Source organism: Lathamus discolor, chromosome 10 (genome assembly GCF_037157495.1).
Source record: "Lathamus discolor isolate bLatDis1 chromosome 10, bLatDis1.hap1, whole genome shotgun sequence".
NCBI classification, from domain to species: Eukaryota; Metazoa; Chordata; class Aves; order Psittaciformes; family Psittacidae; genus Lathamus; species Lathamus discolor.
The window spans coordinates 6,930,223-6,948,493 of NC_088893.1; the positions used below are offsets into that span (position 1 = coordinate 6,930,223).

The 18,271-nt window shown below is 51.4% G+C and overlaps 2 protein-coding genes across 2 annotated transcripts in view; both read right to left on the bottom strand.

Moving 5' to 3' along the window:
• The window catches only part of LOC136020088 (uncharacterized), a 137,581-nt gene that overhangs the window by 114,438 nt on the left and 4,872 nt on the right, over nucleotides 1-18,271 (bottom strand). Inside the window, exon 3 of the mRNA XM_065690816.1 lies at nucleotides 14,339-17,129. Coding sequence (XP_065546888.1) covers nucleotides 14,339-17,129 — 2,791 coding nt within the window. The remainder of the gene's footprint in view (nucleotides 1-14,338; nucleotides 17,130-18,271) is intronic.
• Nucleotides 9,637-12,404, bottom strand: LOC136019699 (protocadherin gamma-A2-like). Its single transcript, XM_065690161.1, has one exon. The coding sequence runs from the start codon at nucleotides 12,079-12,081 to the stop codon at nucleotides 9,637-9,639; it is 2,445 nt and encodes an 814-aa protein (XP_065546233.1). The 5' UTR covers nucleotides 12,082-12,404.

The window sequence follows — 18,271 nt, forward strand, 5'->3', positions numbered from 1 at the left end:
GCGCTGCTCTCGCGGCTTTGACCACTGCAAGGTCGCAGGAACGGCACAGGTGCCATCGAGCCCTGGACAGCGCTGACTTCTTGTAGCGGCTCCCCTCGAGACTAACTCTTTCGTGATCTAAGCTGCGATCCTAGCACAGTCTTCGTGTGGTTTTCTTATCCCTACCTTATGAGAAGTGGGTTTTCTGATGGTGATCTAGAATACATAGAATATTCTCTATGATGGCTGGAACATTACAGGCTTTACCCCATCAGTCCTTAGGCACTATCTCCCCCACCAATTGCATCGTTTTGCAGTCGTTGGGCTTGAATGAAGTTTCCCTCAGCTTTCAGCAAATGAAAACAATATCATGCAATCAGAATGCTCTCTCCCTTCATCCCGCAGTATAGCTCTGGTCATTCACTCTGGAGTTTGTTACTTTTCCCGTGCACACAAGATGCCTCTCTGGCCACACTTCCACCCTTGGGTCTCCATTCAAGAGTAATTCAGCACAAACAAAAACAAAACCATCAGCACATAGCACACCCTTAGCTTAAATGCTATCACCCTGGACAAAGTATCTCGTGATTTTAGGGGAAAAGAGAAAAAGAAACCGTGTTCAGAAAACCAGCCAGCGTTTTTCTGTCCCATTCTATGCCACTGTACAAAAGACAGATGAGGAGGGAACTGCCAGCCAGGATGGAAGACAAAGCACGAATAACCACACAAAGAGAATAAGGAAACCAAGCTCAGAGAAAATGAACCTATCTCACTACCACTGCCATTTTACAGCAGCCTTTCACTAAAAGGTGTGATGGCACATGGCTGGGGGAGGAATATTCATTACAGAGGAACAATCTGCCACTTGCACAACCTGCTCCATTCATGAAGCCACTCTCACATTTCTTTAGTGAGTACAACACCAAAACAGTATTAACCAACATTCTTGTTCAACTGTCACCAAAGTGAAAGTCCATCACTTCAGGAAAAAGCACTCATAAATGAAAAATCTCAAGCATTATTATCACACTTTCCTAACAGCATCATGTAGAGTTACAAACCCATAAATTAGACAAGCAAGTCAAGGAAGCATTAGAAGAGAAAGTGCTGTCAGAGAAACTCACTAGGAAGTCGTCTTGGTCTTCAGTGAAGGTCATTGTATTTCATCACTAGGAGCACCTGGAAGTCATCCCTATCTCAAGCTGCAAGTACAGCCCTTAAGTCTTCCTCTGAACTATATAGGAGGGGGAGGTCCGTTTAAAAATAATCACCAGCTCTAAGCGATTGTTTTCTATTCCGTGGCCTGTTCATCTCCCAAAAACATGAAGCACTAGAAGTAAAGACTTTATTATGGGCCTCTTTCTCCAACTCCTTTTTAGAGAATACAACCGATTCTCTTTTATATTCTGGCTTAATTTTCATCAGGGATAACATTCTGTCTTAGGTGAATTAAGTTGGTAACTATGGCAAAACAACACCCAGTTTCAAATGCAAAATCATTTTCCAGATACAGGGAAAGGAACCACAAACTCCAGGGAAACCAAGGTCTGAAAGAAAGAGTAGCTACAGCTCTGAAGAAACTCCGTATCACATTCCATGGAGATACAGATGGATAACAGAGATTTCATGGAGAAATTATAAGATGCTCTACCCATGCATCAGTCTTCTAAATAGATATTTACTGTGCAAATGCTCTGTTCTCAGAGGACTCCCATTGTATTTCAGGACAGAGAAACCAGGATCACACAAAACATAGCACAAGCCTTGGCACCAGGCAGGAAATCAAAACTTTGCTCAGCCCAAAGCACATCGACCCACCTCTTCTCCTGATTCCAAGCCAGCCTCTCACCCTCCTTGCTCTGCAGTCATAGCCCTTAGTCACGCCACAGACAATAGCCAGAATTTTGGCCAGATGTTTGACACAGGTGAAAGAATATGTAATTCTTTGACATCTTAGGGAAACAGGTATATCAAAGATTTGTTTTGGTAGGTGAACACCTTCAGGGTACGGATGGAAACTGTTGCCCCAGACCAACAATTATAAGAGATATTTTAATGTTTCAAGGGTTACCAGGATCACTGACCCAGCTTTAGATCTGGACAACAAACAAGTCACGTATAGGAAACATGCAAAAGTGAAAGCATCGTAGCTTAATATTTCATATTATTTCATCGCTAGCAGGTACACAAGAGGGGGATCTAGGTAAAAAGTCCACAGGACATTCACACAGGAGCTTATACCACAGACCCTGACCATAGTTCTTCAAGGTAATTTCTTCGTATAGTGACAAAGGGGAAATGTATCAAACCATGAGTATGGACCTCAAATAACTAGGACAAACTGAACTTCCACACCTTCCATTTAGCCATTCCAACTTGTAGTACAGCAAACTTTTCCACCTGCCCTGTCTCTGCACAGGCAGAACTTTTCACCCTGCCCAAATCTCACAAAACATGAAAGCTACATATGACAGATAGATACCATCGAACAAAATGCTGTGGACACAAATTCTCAGAGCCCAGAGGTCACAACACATCTGCATGTGAAATGATTTTTCTGCTCATCCCATACAGTTTGATGAAATATCAAGGGTTCTAATGGCCATAAGCAATATGGGGATCAGTTCAAGTCCTGGTCATGTTCAGACACATTTATACTCACTTTCTGAAGGCCAGCAATAAGCCCTGTGAATTGAGAAAACATGCACCTTGTCTCCACCAGTACCTCCACATACACAACAACCCTGAAACTCTCCTCAGATGTGTCACAGCTCACATTGTTCTCAGTGATCATAGAAACATAGAATAACAGAATCATAGAATGGTTTGGATTGGGAGCAATCTTTAAAGCTCATCCAGCTCCAAACCCCTGCGCAGGAAGGGACACCTTCCACTAAACCATGCTCCTCAAAGGCCCGTCCAACCTGGTTTTGAACACTACCTATGATGGGGCAGCCACAGCTTCTCTGGGCACCCTGTGCCAGCGCTTCAGCACCCTCACAGGGAAGAACTTCTCCCTAATATAAATCTATCCTCTTTCAGTTTAAAGCCATTCTACCTTGTCCTATCACAATATGTGCTTGTAGAAAGAACCTCTTTCTTGTAGGGCTTTCTTGTAAGCCCCCTTAAGGTACTCAAAGGCTGCTATCTCCCCCAGAGCTTTCAGTCTGAACAACCCCACCTCCCTCAGCCTGTGTCCATTGGAGAGGTACTCCAGTCCTCTGATCATCTTTATGGCCTCCTCTGGAGTTGCTCCAACAGGTCCACGTCCTTCTTACATTGTGGTCCCAGAGCTGAATACGCTATTCCAAGTGGGGTCTCATGAGAATAAGGTAGAAGGGGAGAATCACCTCCCTCGCATTGCTGGTCACTTTTCTTTTGATGCAACCCAGAACACTGTTGCGTTTCTGGGCTGTAAGCATACATTCCAGGTCACATAGAGCTTCTCATCAATCAACACCCCCAAGTCCTTCTCCTCAGGGCTGTTCTCAATCCAACCATCCTGCATTTGTGCTTTCGATTGCCCCAAGCAGGTGTAGGACCTTGTACTTTGCCTTGTTGAACTCCATTAAATTTGCATGGGTTCACATCTCAAACCTACCCAGGTCCCTCTGAATGGCATTCCTTCCCTCGAAATGTGTTGCCTGCACTACACAGCTTGGTCTCATCCACAAACTTGTTGAGAGTGCTTGATCCTGCTGTCCATGTCGCCAACAAAGATATTAAACATCAGAAGTCCCAATATGAACCTCTGAGGAACACCACTCATCACTTGGACTTTGAGCCTTGACTGCAACTCTTTGAGTGCAACCAGCTAACTCCTTATGCACCAAGTACTCTGACCATCAGACATGCTGCTCCAATTTAGAGACAAGAATGTTGTCCAGGACAGTGTCTAATGCTTTGCACAAACGCAGACAGATATCTTCCCTTATCTACCAATGCTGTAACTTCATTGTAGTAGATCACCATATTTGTCAGTCACAGTTTACCATAAGAGAGACCACGCTGGCTGTCATAAATCACCTCCTAAATTTCCAAGTGCCTTAGTATAGTTTCAGGGAGGATCTCCTTCATGATCTTGCAAGGTTGAGACTGACAAGACTGACTGGCCTGTACTTCCCCAGGACTTTTATCTCTTTTTAAAAATGGGGGTTATGTTTCCTATTTCCCACTCAGTGGGAATTTTACTGGACTGCCACAACTTCTCAAATACAATGCATAGTGTCCTGGTTACTTTATCTGCCAGTTTCCTCAGGACTTATGGATGCATGTCCTCAGGTCCCATGTTCTTGTGCACCTTCAGGTTCCTTAGATGGTCTCAGATTTGATCTTTACATACAGCAGATGTTTCTTCATTCTCCTTGCCTTCTCCAAGTTAGGTGATGTGGCTGGAGCAGTTGCCAATGAAGACAAGGCAAAAAAATGATAGAGTACCTTGGCCCTCTCCATGTCCTAGGTACTAGGTCTCTCTTTTCCTTCTGGAGACAACCCACAGATTCCCTAGTCTTTCTTTTATCACAGATGGACCTAGAGAAGCTTTTGTTGTTGCCTTTGACATCCCTATATACATTTAATTCTATCAGGGCTTTCCTAACCTGATTCCCATCTGTCCAGAATATTTCTCTGTATTTCTCCCAGGCTACCTGCCCTTGTTTCCACCCTCTGCAGGCTTCCTTTTTCTGCTGGAGTTTTTCCAGGAGCTCCTTGTTAATTCATGCAGTCCACCTGTTGTTTTTGCCTGACTTCTTCTTTGTTGGGATGCATTTCATCTGAGCTTGGAGGAGGCAGTCCTTGAATATTAATCAGATTTCTTGGGCTCCTCTTCTGTCCAGAACTTTATCCTGTGGTACTCTACCACATCCCTGAAGAGGCCAATGTCTGCTCTCTTGTCTGCTCTCCTAAGTCCAGGGTAGCCAACTTGCTGTACACACTCCTACCACGTAAGTATCTCAAACTGCAGCATTTCATGTTCACTGCAGCCATGGCTGTCCTCATGCTTCACATTTTCCACTAGCTCCTCTTTGTTGATGAGGACAAGGTCCAGCATAACCCCTCTCCTCGATGGCTCCTCTGTCACTTGGAGGAGAAAATTACCATCAATGTATTCCAGGAACCTCCTGGATTGCTTATGCCCGGCTATGTTGTCCCTACACCAGATACTGGGTTAGTTGCAGTCCCCAGTGAGGAACAGGGCTTGTGAACGTGAGGCTGTTCCTGTCTATAGAAGGCCTCATCTGCTTGGTCCTCCTGGTATCGCAGCCTGTAGCAGACACACTTCACAATATCATCTGTCTGTGCCCTCCTTTTAATCCTGACCCATAAGCTCTCAGTCAGCTTCTTATCAAACCACAGGTGGAGCTCCATGAGTTCCACATGGTCATTGATCTAGAGGGCAACATCCCCTCCTCATCTCCCCAGTCTGTCTTCATAAATTAACCTTCACCATTTGCAGACAGACTCCATCAAAAGAAAAGATGCAAAGAGAACTGCTCACCAAGCATCAACCCCGTTTCCTTAACCCCATTGTGTAGAGTTGGTGAATATCATTCCACATTGTAAGGATCCACTTTCACCCATACTGACTCTTAGCATTTGAGAACACATGAGTTTCACAGACAAATTCTTCAGCTGAAACTGAATGTGTGATGAACAAAGATACCACCACTAACTGCCTACTCTGAGTAGAAAAGGAACAAATGCAAATATTAATGCTGCCATTTCTGCAGCTCCCTTCTCCAAAAGTTAGAAAGATTCACTTTGGAGGAACAATCTGTAACTTCTCCACCTATGGAGCCACATGCAAGTTTCACAAAACAGCATGAAGGAACAGCTTTGCATCCAGGTCTCAAACAAGACCAAGTACATTGGTTTGGGAAAAAAGTGGAAAGAAATCTCCATCACACAGAATCACCATGTCACTAATTTACTGTGCTCAACATTACTAACTCACATGTGAGATGTAGGCCAAACCTCTCAGGTGAACCTGAACCTGCAATCACCAAAGGACCATGCAGCACTACAGCCAAATGCCTGCTCGTAAAAGAAGGGAGTGACCCCATTCTTTCATTCCTCTACAAGGACAGAGACCAGCACTCCAAATCTATACCATCCTGGAACATGCAGGGGAAGAAAACAACAGTTCAGCAAGGTTCCAGGACAGTAAAAACATGCAGACTTATGGAGCTGTGGCAAGTCAGGCTCCACAGGCAGCTCTCCTGCACTGGTGCAGCTACTCAGGCATTGCTACTCAATGGGCTCCCTGCCAAGAAGCTCCTTCAAAGCCACTTTCATGGATTGGAATTATTCCCCCAGCCCAGCAAATATAAGACATCTTTTAATGTTTTATGTTTCATCATGCAAAATGAGGTCAGCTTTAGACCTGGACAACAAACAGTGGGAAACATAGAGCACTGAACAAATCAAAGCTTAACATTTTAGATAATGTCAACTATAGTACATACACAAGAGTGGGATCTGGTTGGTTAAAAGTCCACAGGAAATCATCCCACCTTTCCACAAGGCAATTTCTTTAGATGATAAAAAACCCTCCATGCAAAGCCCCAGCTGTGGGCCTCATATGAAAACCAGGACAAAATGAACTTTTACACCATCATTACATATTTCAGAAATTTCAAATGATACCACAGCAAATGTTTTCAACAGCCCTGCCTCTGAACAGACAGAATTTCTCACCCTGCCCAAATATTATGCAACAGGAAAGATACATTTGTAGACAGACACCAACAAAAAAGAATGGGCATACACAACTTCTGAGAACAAGGATTGCAACACAAACACATATAAAGAGATTTATCTGCTCATAACACTACTTGAAAGCAATGTAAAATGTTCTCAAGCACGTAAGTGATATGCATCTCTGATAAAGACCTAGTTGTCAAAATATCAACTCAAAACCATCATAATCCTACTTCAGAACATGGGCAACTTGGTTCATGACTCAAAGAACAATGGAATCTGTATGTCTGTTCTCAGTCACTGATCATGCAATAGGAAAGAAAAACACAAGCAAAGCGATGTAAAAAAATAATACGTCAACAGAATCATTATTCCATAGGACAACAATAAGTCCTGGGAATGAACACAACAGAGGAGATATCTCCATAAGTACCTCTGCACACACAGCACCAACGAGACTCTCCTCAGGCCCTTCACAGCTGCATTGTTGTCATTGATCTTAAACAACTGCAGACAGACTCAATTGAAAGAAGTTGCACAGAGAACTTCTCCTTACTATGGATAATATTTGACTTTCTACAACATGCATGTGACAAGCAAGAGCATTTATTCAAGTATCATTTTGAGGAAACAAATATATGAAGTCTTCTTCTTTATTGCTTTAAACATGAAAGCAACCTATGGAACAGGGAAGTAGAAGTAACAGGCTTGATCTTCCACATATTATCAGAGAGAACAGCCTACCTTCAGTACATCACAAGCAGCAAGACAAATCAGCAAGGCATAAAGTTTACACATGAAGGAAGGACGATTTGGAGAAGGCTGAGGTTCTTAATGACTTCTTTGCCTCAGTCTTCACTGGCAAGTGCTCTGACCATACCACCCAAGTCTTGGAAGACAGATGCAGGGACTGTGAGAATGAAGACCTTAGGCCCACTGTAGGAGAGGATCTGGTTCAAGACCATCTTAAGAATCTGAATGTGCACAAGTCCATGGGACTTGATGAAATCCATCCGTGGGTCCTGAAGGAGCTAGTGAATAAGCCACTGGTGACAGCCAGCATGGCTTCACTAAGGGGAAATCCTGCCTGACCAATTTGGTGGCCTTCTATGATGGGGCTACGGAACTGATGGACAGGGGTAGAGCAGTTGACATCATCTACCTGGGCTTCTGCAAAGAGTTCGACACTGTCCTGCATGGCATCCTTGTCTCTAAATTGGAGAGACATCAATTCGATAGATAGACACTCAGTGGATAAAGAACTGGCTGGATGGCCACACACAAAGAGTTGTGGTCAATGGCTCAATGTCCGGCTGGAGACCAGTAACGAGTGGTGTCCCTCAGGGATCACTGTTGAGACTGGTCTTGTTCAATGTCTTTGTCTGTGACAGGGACAGTGGGATTGAGTGCGCCCTCAGCAAGTTTGCCAATGACACCAAGCTGTGTGGTTCAGTTGATAAGCTGGAGGGAAGGCATGCCATCCAGAGGGACCTTGACATGCTTTTGAGGTGGGCTGATGCCAGCCTTATGGAGTTTATGGACCCTTACGGGTCAGGGCAATCCCAGGCACAGCTACCAGCTGGGCAGAGAAGAGATACAGAGTGGCCCTGAGGTGAAGGACTTAGGAGTGTTGGTCAATGAGAAACTAAACATGGGCCGGCAGAGTGCGCTTGCAGCCTAAAGGCCAGCAATATCCTGGGCTGCATCAAAAGAAGCAGGTCAAAGGAGGTGATCCTGCCTCTCTGCTCTCGTGAGACCTCACCTGGAGTATTGTGTGCAGTTCTGGTGTCCTCAACATTAAAAGGACATGGAACTGTTGGAACAAGTCCAGAGGAGGCCACGAGGATGATCAGGGGACTGGAGCACCTCCCGTATGAAGACAGGCTGAGAAAGTTGGGGCTGTTCAGCCTGGAGAAGAGAAGGCTGTGTGGAGACATCATAGCAGCCTTCCAGTACCTGAAGGGGGCCTATAGGAATGCTGGGGAGGGTCTCTTCGTCAGGGAATGTAGTGACAGGACAAGGGGTAATGGGTTAAAACTTAAACAGGGGAAATTTAGATTGGATATAAGGAAGAAGTTCTTTCCTGTTAGGGTGGTGAGGCACTGGAATGGGCTGCCCTGGGAAGCTATGAGTGCTCCATCCCTGACAGTGTTCAAGGCCAGGATGGACAGAGCCTTGGGTGACATGGTGTAGTGTGAGGTGTCCCTGCCCATGGCAGGGGGGTTGGAACTAGATGATCTTAAGGTCCTTTCCAACCCTAACTATTCTATGATTCTATGATCACAGCATACTCTTCTTGATAATGGCTTTTAGGCTAGAAATATAATTCAGATAGTAGGCAATGATTCCACTCCTGGCTCCTCCAAAAGTTCCCATTACCACACCTGTCATAAGTGCATCATTCAGCTGTCAGTTAAAAACCACCACAACCTGAAAACACACAGGAGAAATCTTCCACGGATGCCCATACAGATGGGCTAAAATGTCTTCTAGCAAGCATTCTTTGGGAAGATGAAACTCACACTGTATGATACTTACAGTTGGGCACTGGCCACAAAATTTAAGAAACCATGACTCTTGTGTCTTCAAGAGCCCCTCCTTCACAAGTACCATGACCCTGCTCTCCAACCCTACACCACTCAGTGGTGCTCTTTGCATATCTTTACATATCTACACTAAGAAAAATAAATGTCTGCTCATGAGACTTCAGAGAAGAAATGTCAAGGTTTAAAAGAAAAAGCAGACCCGTTTACGGGAAGAAACTGTGTCACTTAACATAGTGAAGACGTCCTAAAAGACAAAGCCCCCCTCCAAGGAAACTCCCGCTGGCAGCAGGCTCGCTCCTTCCGGCCCTCCACTCGCTAACATCCCACGTTCCCCTCCTGGGAACAAGAGGCACTAGCACTCAGCAACAAAACACAAGCAGCAGAAAGAAGAAAGTGGCGTGGAGAAAGGCTCCTAAGAGGAACTCACCGGGGTAACGGCGGGATCTGCGCAGCAGGATGCTGCAATGTCCTCCCCGGCTAGCGGCGTGGGATCATCGGGAGGCGGCCGGGCCTGGAGGGTGTCGCAGCAGCTGCCGGAGGACAAGCGGAGCTGGCTCTTGCGCGAGTCGGCGGTGAGCGACACCTCGTGCGAGTAGGAGTGCAGGAAGGCGCGGACGCCGTCGATGCCCACGAAGTGCGAGGCCGGGACGCCGCGCAAGGCGGCGCTGCCCGACGCCGCCAGCAGCTGCGAGCGGCGCCAGCGCCGCAGGCGCAGAGCCAGCAGCAGCAGCAGGAAGGCGAGGAAGAGGCAGGACACGGCCGCCACGGCCAGCACCAGCCAGCGCGTGAGGCTGGCGGCCGGCTCGCCCGGCGCCGCCGCCGCGCTGCCCAGCTCCGAGAGCAGCTCGGCCACGCTCTCGGCCAGCACCACCGTCAGCGTGGCCGTGGCCGACAGCGCCGGCCGCCCGTGGTCCTTCACCACCACCACCAGGCTCTGCCGCGCCGCGTCGCGGGCCAGCGGGAAGCGCGCCGTGCGCACCTCGCCGCTGTGCAGCCCCACGCGGAACAGCCCCGGCTCCGTCGCCTTGGCCAGCTCGTACGACAGCCACGCGTTCTGCCCCGCGTCCGCGTCCACCGCCACCACCTTGGCCACCAGCGCCCCGGGCTCCGCCGACCGCGGCGCCAGCTCCACGCCCGCCCAGCCCGAGACCGCCGCTGCCGAAGGCGCCGCCGCCGGCGGGTACAGCACCTGCGGCGCGTTGTCGTTCTCGTCCACGATCTCCAGCAGCACGGACACGTTGCTGCTCAGCGCCGGCGCGCCGCCGTCCTCCGCCCACACCCACAGCCGAACCTCGCGCACCTCCTCGTAGTCGAACGAGCGCAGCGCGTACAGCGCGCCCGTCTCCGCCTGCACCGACACGTAGGACGAGAGCGGCGCGCCCCGCACCCGCCCCTCCGACAGCCGGTACCGCACGCGCGCGTTCTGCCCCCAGTCCGCGTCCGACGCTCGCACCGTCAGCACCAGCGCTCCCGCCGCGTTGTTCTCGGCCAGCCGGGCGCTGTAGCGCGGCTCCGCGAACACGGGCGCGTTGTCGTTCACGTCCAGCACCCGCAGTGCCAGCACCACGCTGCTCTGCATCGCTGGCGACCCACCGTCCACCGCCCGCACGGTCACGTTGTACTCCGACACCTTCTCGCGGTCCAGCTCCCCTGCCGTCACTATGCGGTAGTAGTCTTCAAAGGTCTTCTCCAGGCGGAACGGGAAACTCTCGGCAATGCTGCACCGCACGTGACCGTTCGCTCCCGAGTCATGGTCCTGCACGTGCAGCAAGGCCATTACCGTTCCCGGCGGTGCATCCTCGGAGATCTCGCTGAGAAACGACGACATCGTCAATTCTGGAGCATTGTCGTTAACGTCTGCCACCGTGATCCCAACATTAGCCGTGTCGAAAAGGCCCCCACCGTCGTGTGCCTGCACTTGCAATTCGTAGGAGTCACCTTCCTCGAAGTCCAGGTTACGCACCAGTGTTATCTCTCCCGTCTCTGCGTCTAGCAAGAATGCCTGCGATGCCCTGTCCTTTGTTTTCTTCAATGAATATTTCAGGTGTCCGTTCAGACCCTCGTCGGCGTCAGAAGCCGTGACAGCGACAAGAACGGAGCCCACGGGCACGTCCTCCGGCACGCGTACCATGTACTCCGACTGGCTGAACACGGGCGCGTTGTCGTTGGCGTCCAGAACGACCACTCGGATTTGCGCCGTGCCTGTGAGAGCCGGCTCTCCACCATCGCTCGCTCTCAGCACCAGCTCGTGAAAAGCCGCCTCCTCCCGGTCCAGCGCCTTCGCCAGCACCAGCTCCGGACGCTGATCCCCACCGGGACCCGCCTGCACGGCCAGCGAGAAGTGTTCGTCGCCGCTCAGCTCGTAGCGCTGCAGGGAATTCGTCCCCAAGTCCGGGTCGTGAGCTTCGGCCAGGGGAAACCGCGAACCCGGGGCTGTTAACTCGCTCATTCTCAGCTCCATTTCTGCCTCTTCAAAACTGGGCTCGCTGTCGTTAATGTCTGTGATCTCTACTTCGATTTTGTAAACCTTCATTTCTCCCTCCACGATCACCTCACAGCGCAGCACGCATTGCCGCTCACTCTCACAGATCTGCTCCCTGTCTATCCTCTCCGCCGTCACCAAATGGCCCGTCTTCCCGTGCAGGGCGAAATACTGCGCCTTACCTCTCTCCAACAAGCGAAGACCGCGGTCGCGGACAGCCGGCAGCTCCAGCCCCAGGTCCTTGGGCATGTCGCCTACGAATGAGCCCTTGGGCAGCTCCTCGGGAACCGAGTAGCGCAGCTGCCCCCACGCCGCGTCCCACGCCGCCACCAGGATGGCCCACAGCAGCGCTCGTTCCTGCCAGTCCCAGCGCATTCCCCCCGAGCCGATCTCTGTCACAGGCCCGTCTACCCCGCACCGCCGCAGACAGCGCCCCGCCGCCGACCCCTGCTCCTTGTCCTTCTCCTGCTCCGGCAGCTGCACTGGCTCCTGGTCCGTGTCTCCGCTCCTGCCGCAGCGCCGGCTTCTCCCCCTCGCTACCGCACGGCTCCGCACTGCGGGAACGCCCGGAGACAGCCCGGCAGCCGAGACAACCAGCGAGCGAGTGAGCGAGCCCGGTCGCAGCTGGGGGGGGGCTGCCGGCAGCAATCCGGCCTTCCTCTCGCTCCTCCTCGGTCAACAGCGGCGCCCGCAGCCTCCTCTCGGCACTGCAGGCACTAAGTTTTTTATCTTTCATAGCTGAATGATTGGTACAAGGAGATCAAAACAGGTTCCGAGACCTAAACGCAGTAATGTCACACACCCTTCCGCAAACCGGATTTCAGGTCACTAAACCAGGCGGCGGGAACTTTGCTTTAAATACTTTGTTCAGAGCAAGCTTCAAATTCAGTACACTACCAACCCCGCCGAATTTGAGACCTTTTGTGAGCAGAGCATGACACAGAGAACTACATCTGGCTTGTCTTGCGACAGGTTTTATGAGGCTACTCAACGATTTCCTTATAAACGCATTTTTCCCAATATTCGACTGGAAAAGCGAAGCCGAAGGACTTCGAGTAATTTCCCCTTTAAAACCACATAAAATTAGAGGGTTTATTTTTTATCCAAGTAATTAGATAGCTCTGGGATACTGATGTAAAGGGTTGCAACTTGTTAAACTTTTCAGCTAATCCTCTACGTGCTGGTAGGACACTTCAACAGCATAGGACAGTAGACTATTACAGCTGCAGACCCTCAGCTACCGCGAAACACTTGTAATTGTGCAAATGGGTTTTATTCGAGTGATCAATTGCTGCTACTTTGCGTACCTCGTTCTCGGGTTGGATGAGCACTCAGGATGGGTAGAGGACTATCCTGGTAAAACAGGCAAAAGCAGCAACTATAAGTGACGAACTCATGAGCAGTAAATGCACTAAGAACTCAGAAAAATCATGCCCAGACAGAACTTGTCCTTGCCATTAATGCTGCCATTTCTGCAGCAGCCTTCTCCAAAAGACAGGAGAGGACAATGTGGAAGACGGGAACATTCACTAGGTATGGACAATCTATAAACCACATGAGTGTTTCCTTTAGTACAGGACTATCGTTTCGGTAAAAAGTGATTAGGAAGGAAAAATCTCTAAATCCAAGCATCAATCCCATTTTCTCGACTCCGCTATGCAGTTAGACGATCTGCACAGTGTGGATCTGCCTGCACTGTTACCGACCCACAGCATTTCAGATAACACTAGCTCCCTAGTCTTTTAAGTTCTTGTCTTTTTAGCTTTTTCGTTTAAAACAAACCTTAATCAGAACTCCGCAGGCACAATCTCTTCTACAAACTGCAGTTTTTTTGTAGTCGTTGTGCTAGAATGACTTTTCCCTCAGCCTTTCAGCAGATGAGAACGGTGTGAGACCGGCACGCCATCAGTCACATTAATCTCCCAAATCCCGAGCAATAGCACAAGACATCGATGAAGATCCCCTCACAAAGAGGCACCTCCCCCCCCCCAAAAAAAAAGAGAGCCCCCTCAGAGAAGTTAGACATTCCTGTGGACTTTCCCCCTGCGCTCCGGAGGCTGATCTGGATCACCCTGCATTGCTCCTGCTTCTGCCACCGACACTGGGGAACTTTTCATTGCAGGCTGACATTACTGCCTAGGACTTGCGGCTCCGCTCTAGACTAACTCCGCAGCAGATACTAATGCACACACACACTCTGTCGTGGAGTCATTACAACAACAACAAAAAAAACAAACAAAAAAAATAGGACAGCACGCAATCTCTTCACGCTGAAAAAAGCACAGCTCTTTGAGAAAAGAGGATTAAAGAAAATGGGTTCTGAAACAAAAAATGTTGGATTTGCTGGGGATTTCTTGGACAAAATTAACCCTTGAAGAGCCAATTAACAGCAAGAAGCTTCACACGAGGACTACACATGTGATGGGTGGTCACGAGCGGAAAAGTGACTATTCACAGTGAATGGTCCCAAAAAAAGGCCACGGCACAGGATTATTTCTTTCGTTCCTGAAAACAGAGATCGGCATGACCACGCAATCCCCAGCCTTTCACCCTTGGCAGAGCAACCACGGATAACCGCACAGAGCCTGATAGGAAAGACCCGAGATGAGGATGTGAGCGCGGGCTTACAGACCTGCTGTACGTCGGAATCCGCCGGTGGTTTTCCCACGACGGCGCTGCTGGTCAGGCTTCGCTCTCCGAGGGACTCCCCACAGAGAAGCTCCTCCGCTGGCGGGTTAGAAAGCGGCGGCGGTGGCCAAGTGGCCTCGGCGACGGCTCGTCCTGGCGCCACGCACAGGTTGTAGGAGTAGGGCAAGGTGCCCTCGCAGAAATCGGCCGGGAAGGCGGCGCCAGCCCCGGAGAAGCCCTGAGAGCCCAGGCAGCGCAGCACAGCGGGCGGCGCGGCACGGCGGCCCCTTGCCAGCACGGCCAGCGCCACGCTCAGCAGGAAGAGCGCGGACAGGAGAGCCAGCGCCAGCACGAGGGAGAACTGCAGATCCGCCGCCGAGTCGGAGCCCGCCGCCCGCTCGCTCAGCTCCGGCAGCGCCTCCTGCAAGCTCTCGGCCAGCACCACGTGCAGCGTGGCCGTGGCCGACAGCGCCGGCTGCCCGTGGTCCTTCACCACGGCCACGAGCCGCTGCTTCGCCGCGTCCCTGTCCGATACGGCCCGCGCCGTGCGCACCTCGCCGCTGTGCAGCCCCACGCGGAACAGCGCCGGCTCTGAAGCCTGCACAAGCTCGTACGACAGCCAGGCGTTGCGCCCCGCGTCCGCGTCCACCGCCACCACCTTGGCCACCAGGTACCCGGCCTCGGCCGACCGCGGAACCATCTCGAAAGGGACCGAGGCCACGGCCAGTCCCGGGTCTGTCCCTGCGCCCGCCGCCGGCCACAGCACCCGCGGCGCGTTGTCGTTGCGGTCCAACACGAAGACGCGCACCGTCGCCGTTGAGCTCCGAGCCGGTTCCCCGCCGTCCTGAGCTCGCACCACCACCGCGAACTCTCGGCACTGCTCGTAGTCGAAGGAGCGCTGCGCGTACACTGCGCCGCTCTGCGCCTCCACCGACACGTACGGCTCCGCGCCCGCGCTGCCACCCTCCAACGAGTACCTCACGCGCCCGTTGCTGCCTGCGTCCGCGTCTCGCGCACTCACGTGCAGCACCAGCGCCCCCGCAGCGTTATTCTCCTCCACGTAGGCGCTGTAGGCGGCCTCCTCGAACACCGGCGCGTTGTCGTTCACGTCCGACACCTCCAGCACCAGCGCCGTGCTGCTCGAGAGCGCCGGGCTGCCCCGGTCTCTCGCCACCACCGTCACCCGGTGCTCGGATTTCTGCTCCCGGTCCAGCGCGCTCGCCGTCACCACCTTGTACGAGCCGCCCGACGACGCCACGAGCGACAGCGGCGCCTCGCCCGACAGCTCGCACCACACCTGACCGTTCTCCCCAGAGTCCGGGTCCTTCACGTTCAGCAGGGCCACCACCGTGCCGGCCGGTGCGTCCTCGGCCACAGGGCTCGACACCGACAGCACCGTGATTTCGGGCTCGTTGTCGTTCACGTCCAGCACCTCCACCTCCACCTCGCAGTGAGCCAAGAGACCGCCCCCGTCCTTTGCTTCAACGGCCAGGCTGAACGAGCCCGTGTCCTCGAAGTCCAGTGCCTCCTGCAGCGTGATCCTCCCGCTCTCCGCATCTACCATGAACTTCTGAAGCACCTTGTCCGGTGTTTCTCCGAAGCCGTATGTGATGCGGGCGTTGCTGCCTGAGTCCGCATCAGAGGCGGAGACGTTCAGCACCGTCGAGCCCGGCAGTGCATCCTCCCGCAGGCTCACTCGATACCGCTCCTGCGCGAACACGGGGGCGTTGTCGTTGGCATCGGTGACGTTAATGAAGAGCTGGGCGGTGCCGCTCCGGGGAGGCTTCCCTCCGTCCACCGCCGTCAGCAGCAGCCGCAGGCTCTGTTCTCTCTCCCGGTCCAGCGACCGGCGCAGGACCAGCTCAGCGAATTTGCGTCTGTCCTTGCTCTCCTTCACCTCCACTACGAAGTACTCGTTAGTCTCCAGCTTGTAGTCCTGTAGCGAGTTACTATCCACGTCCTCATCCTCAGCAACTCCCAAGTAAAACCGAGCGCCGGGAGGTGTGGATTCTACTATTTCTAACTGAATGTTTTCCTTAAGAAACCGTGGAGAGTTATCATTTACATCCTGGATTGCCACGTCGACGTGGAAAACATTAAGTGGGTTCTGCACCACCGCCTCGAAGCTGACAGAGCAGGACGCCGACTTGCCGCACATCTCCTCCCGGTCCAGCCTCTCGCTCACGTACAGGTTCCCGTTCTCCCCGCTCACGGTAAAGTATTGCTTCGCGGCGCTCAGCCGCAGCTTGCGTGCCGGCAGCTCTTCCGGTCTCAGCCCCAGATCCCTCGCCAGCGGCCCCACCAGCGAGCCTCTGGCCAGCTCCTCGGGAATGGCGTAGCGGAGCCGCTCTGGCGCCGCCCGGCAGCACCAGCACAGCAGTAAAGAGGGCAGCAGCATTAGGCCGGCTGCTGCCCGCCGGCTTTGCCTCTGCCTACCCGCCATTCTCGGCAGACCTAGGCGCGCTCCTTCCTCCTGCCGCTGCCTTCTTTCTCTTCCAGCCCCTCTGCGAAGTGAGCGCAGGGGCTGCCGGAGGGCACGGAGCTCGATGCCGGCTCGGACGCCGCCTCTCACCTCTTCTGCCCGTGCCGCTGCCGCTGTTGCCGGCACTGGACGAGCGAGCAGCCTGCGGCGGCAGGACGTTGCGGGGGCTCCGGCTGCAGCTTTGGATCTATCTCCTCTTCGCGTTAGCCAACAGCGGCACCCGGAGGCGCCTCGATGACACCGCAGTCGGGTCGGAGGCTGCTCCCCTGATACCAGCAGCGGCAGCCGCCCACCTGAAGAATTATTTCTGTAGCTACAAAGACTTTCAAATTATATTACACTGCTTCAGGGTGAATTTAATTTTACTCTGAATTGCTCACTTTTGATTCTGATTTAAAATAACGGTTATCACTGATGGAGAAATATGAGTCTTAATGGTAGTGGACCTGAACTCAGGCCGTCTAACAGTCGACTTGCCAAACGTGAATCCCTCCAACAGAGAAGCCAACATGTTCTGGAAGACCGTTTAGGGGACACCCTGCATGCCTCGTCCCTCTGACTCTGTTCCTGGAACTGCACCCTTGCTCGGGCAATTAGAACAGATATTTGAGCGGAAATCATGAGGTCCAGATATAGTGCATGACAAGATGCAAGGTAAGTCTTAGAAACATTCAGAAATGAACAGAACAGGACGACTACCATTTCTGAGGCCAAATTATCTGTTTACAGGGAGTCTCCTGTCCTTTTTTTTTCACACACACTGTTCCACAGAGATGAAACTTCTACTTAGGTTATGTTTACATTGGGTACTCCTGAAAATAACAACACGCTGAACAGCTGCTGCACCATGAGCAAGAGGCACTAACCTACAACACATTGCCAAACAAAGCTATGCTGATAATTACAACTAAACTTGTACACTGAGGAAATCAAGAAGAGGAAACCCAAGCCATAACTCACACAAGCAGGCAAGGAAGCATTAGAAAAGAAAGCCACCAGCTCTTGGGAATTGCTTCTACTGTGTGGCAGCATTCTAAAAAAAAAAAAAAAAAAAAAAAAAAAAAAAAAAAAGAGAAAGAAACAAACCAAGAAACCCCAACAACTAAACCATTTTTTAAAAGGCTGCTTTATATCCCACACAGCTGTAGAAGATGAGAAATGGTAAGGAGGAGGGAACTGCCACCCAGCATGGAAGACAAACTGAGTAATAACTGCACAAAGAGAACAAGGAAATCAAGCTCAGAGAAAATGAACTCATACCACTACTCTTGCCATTTCTGTAGCCACCCTTCACCTAAAGGCATGATGGCACAAGGCTGAGGAGATGAACATTAGGGCATGTTCATCTGTCACCAAAGTGAATGTTCATTATTGAGCAGTTTCATGACACCATCACATAACATTACAAACCCTTAAATCAAACAAGGCAAGGAAGTGTTAGAAAAGAATGTGCTG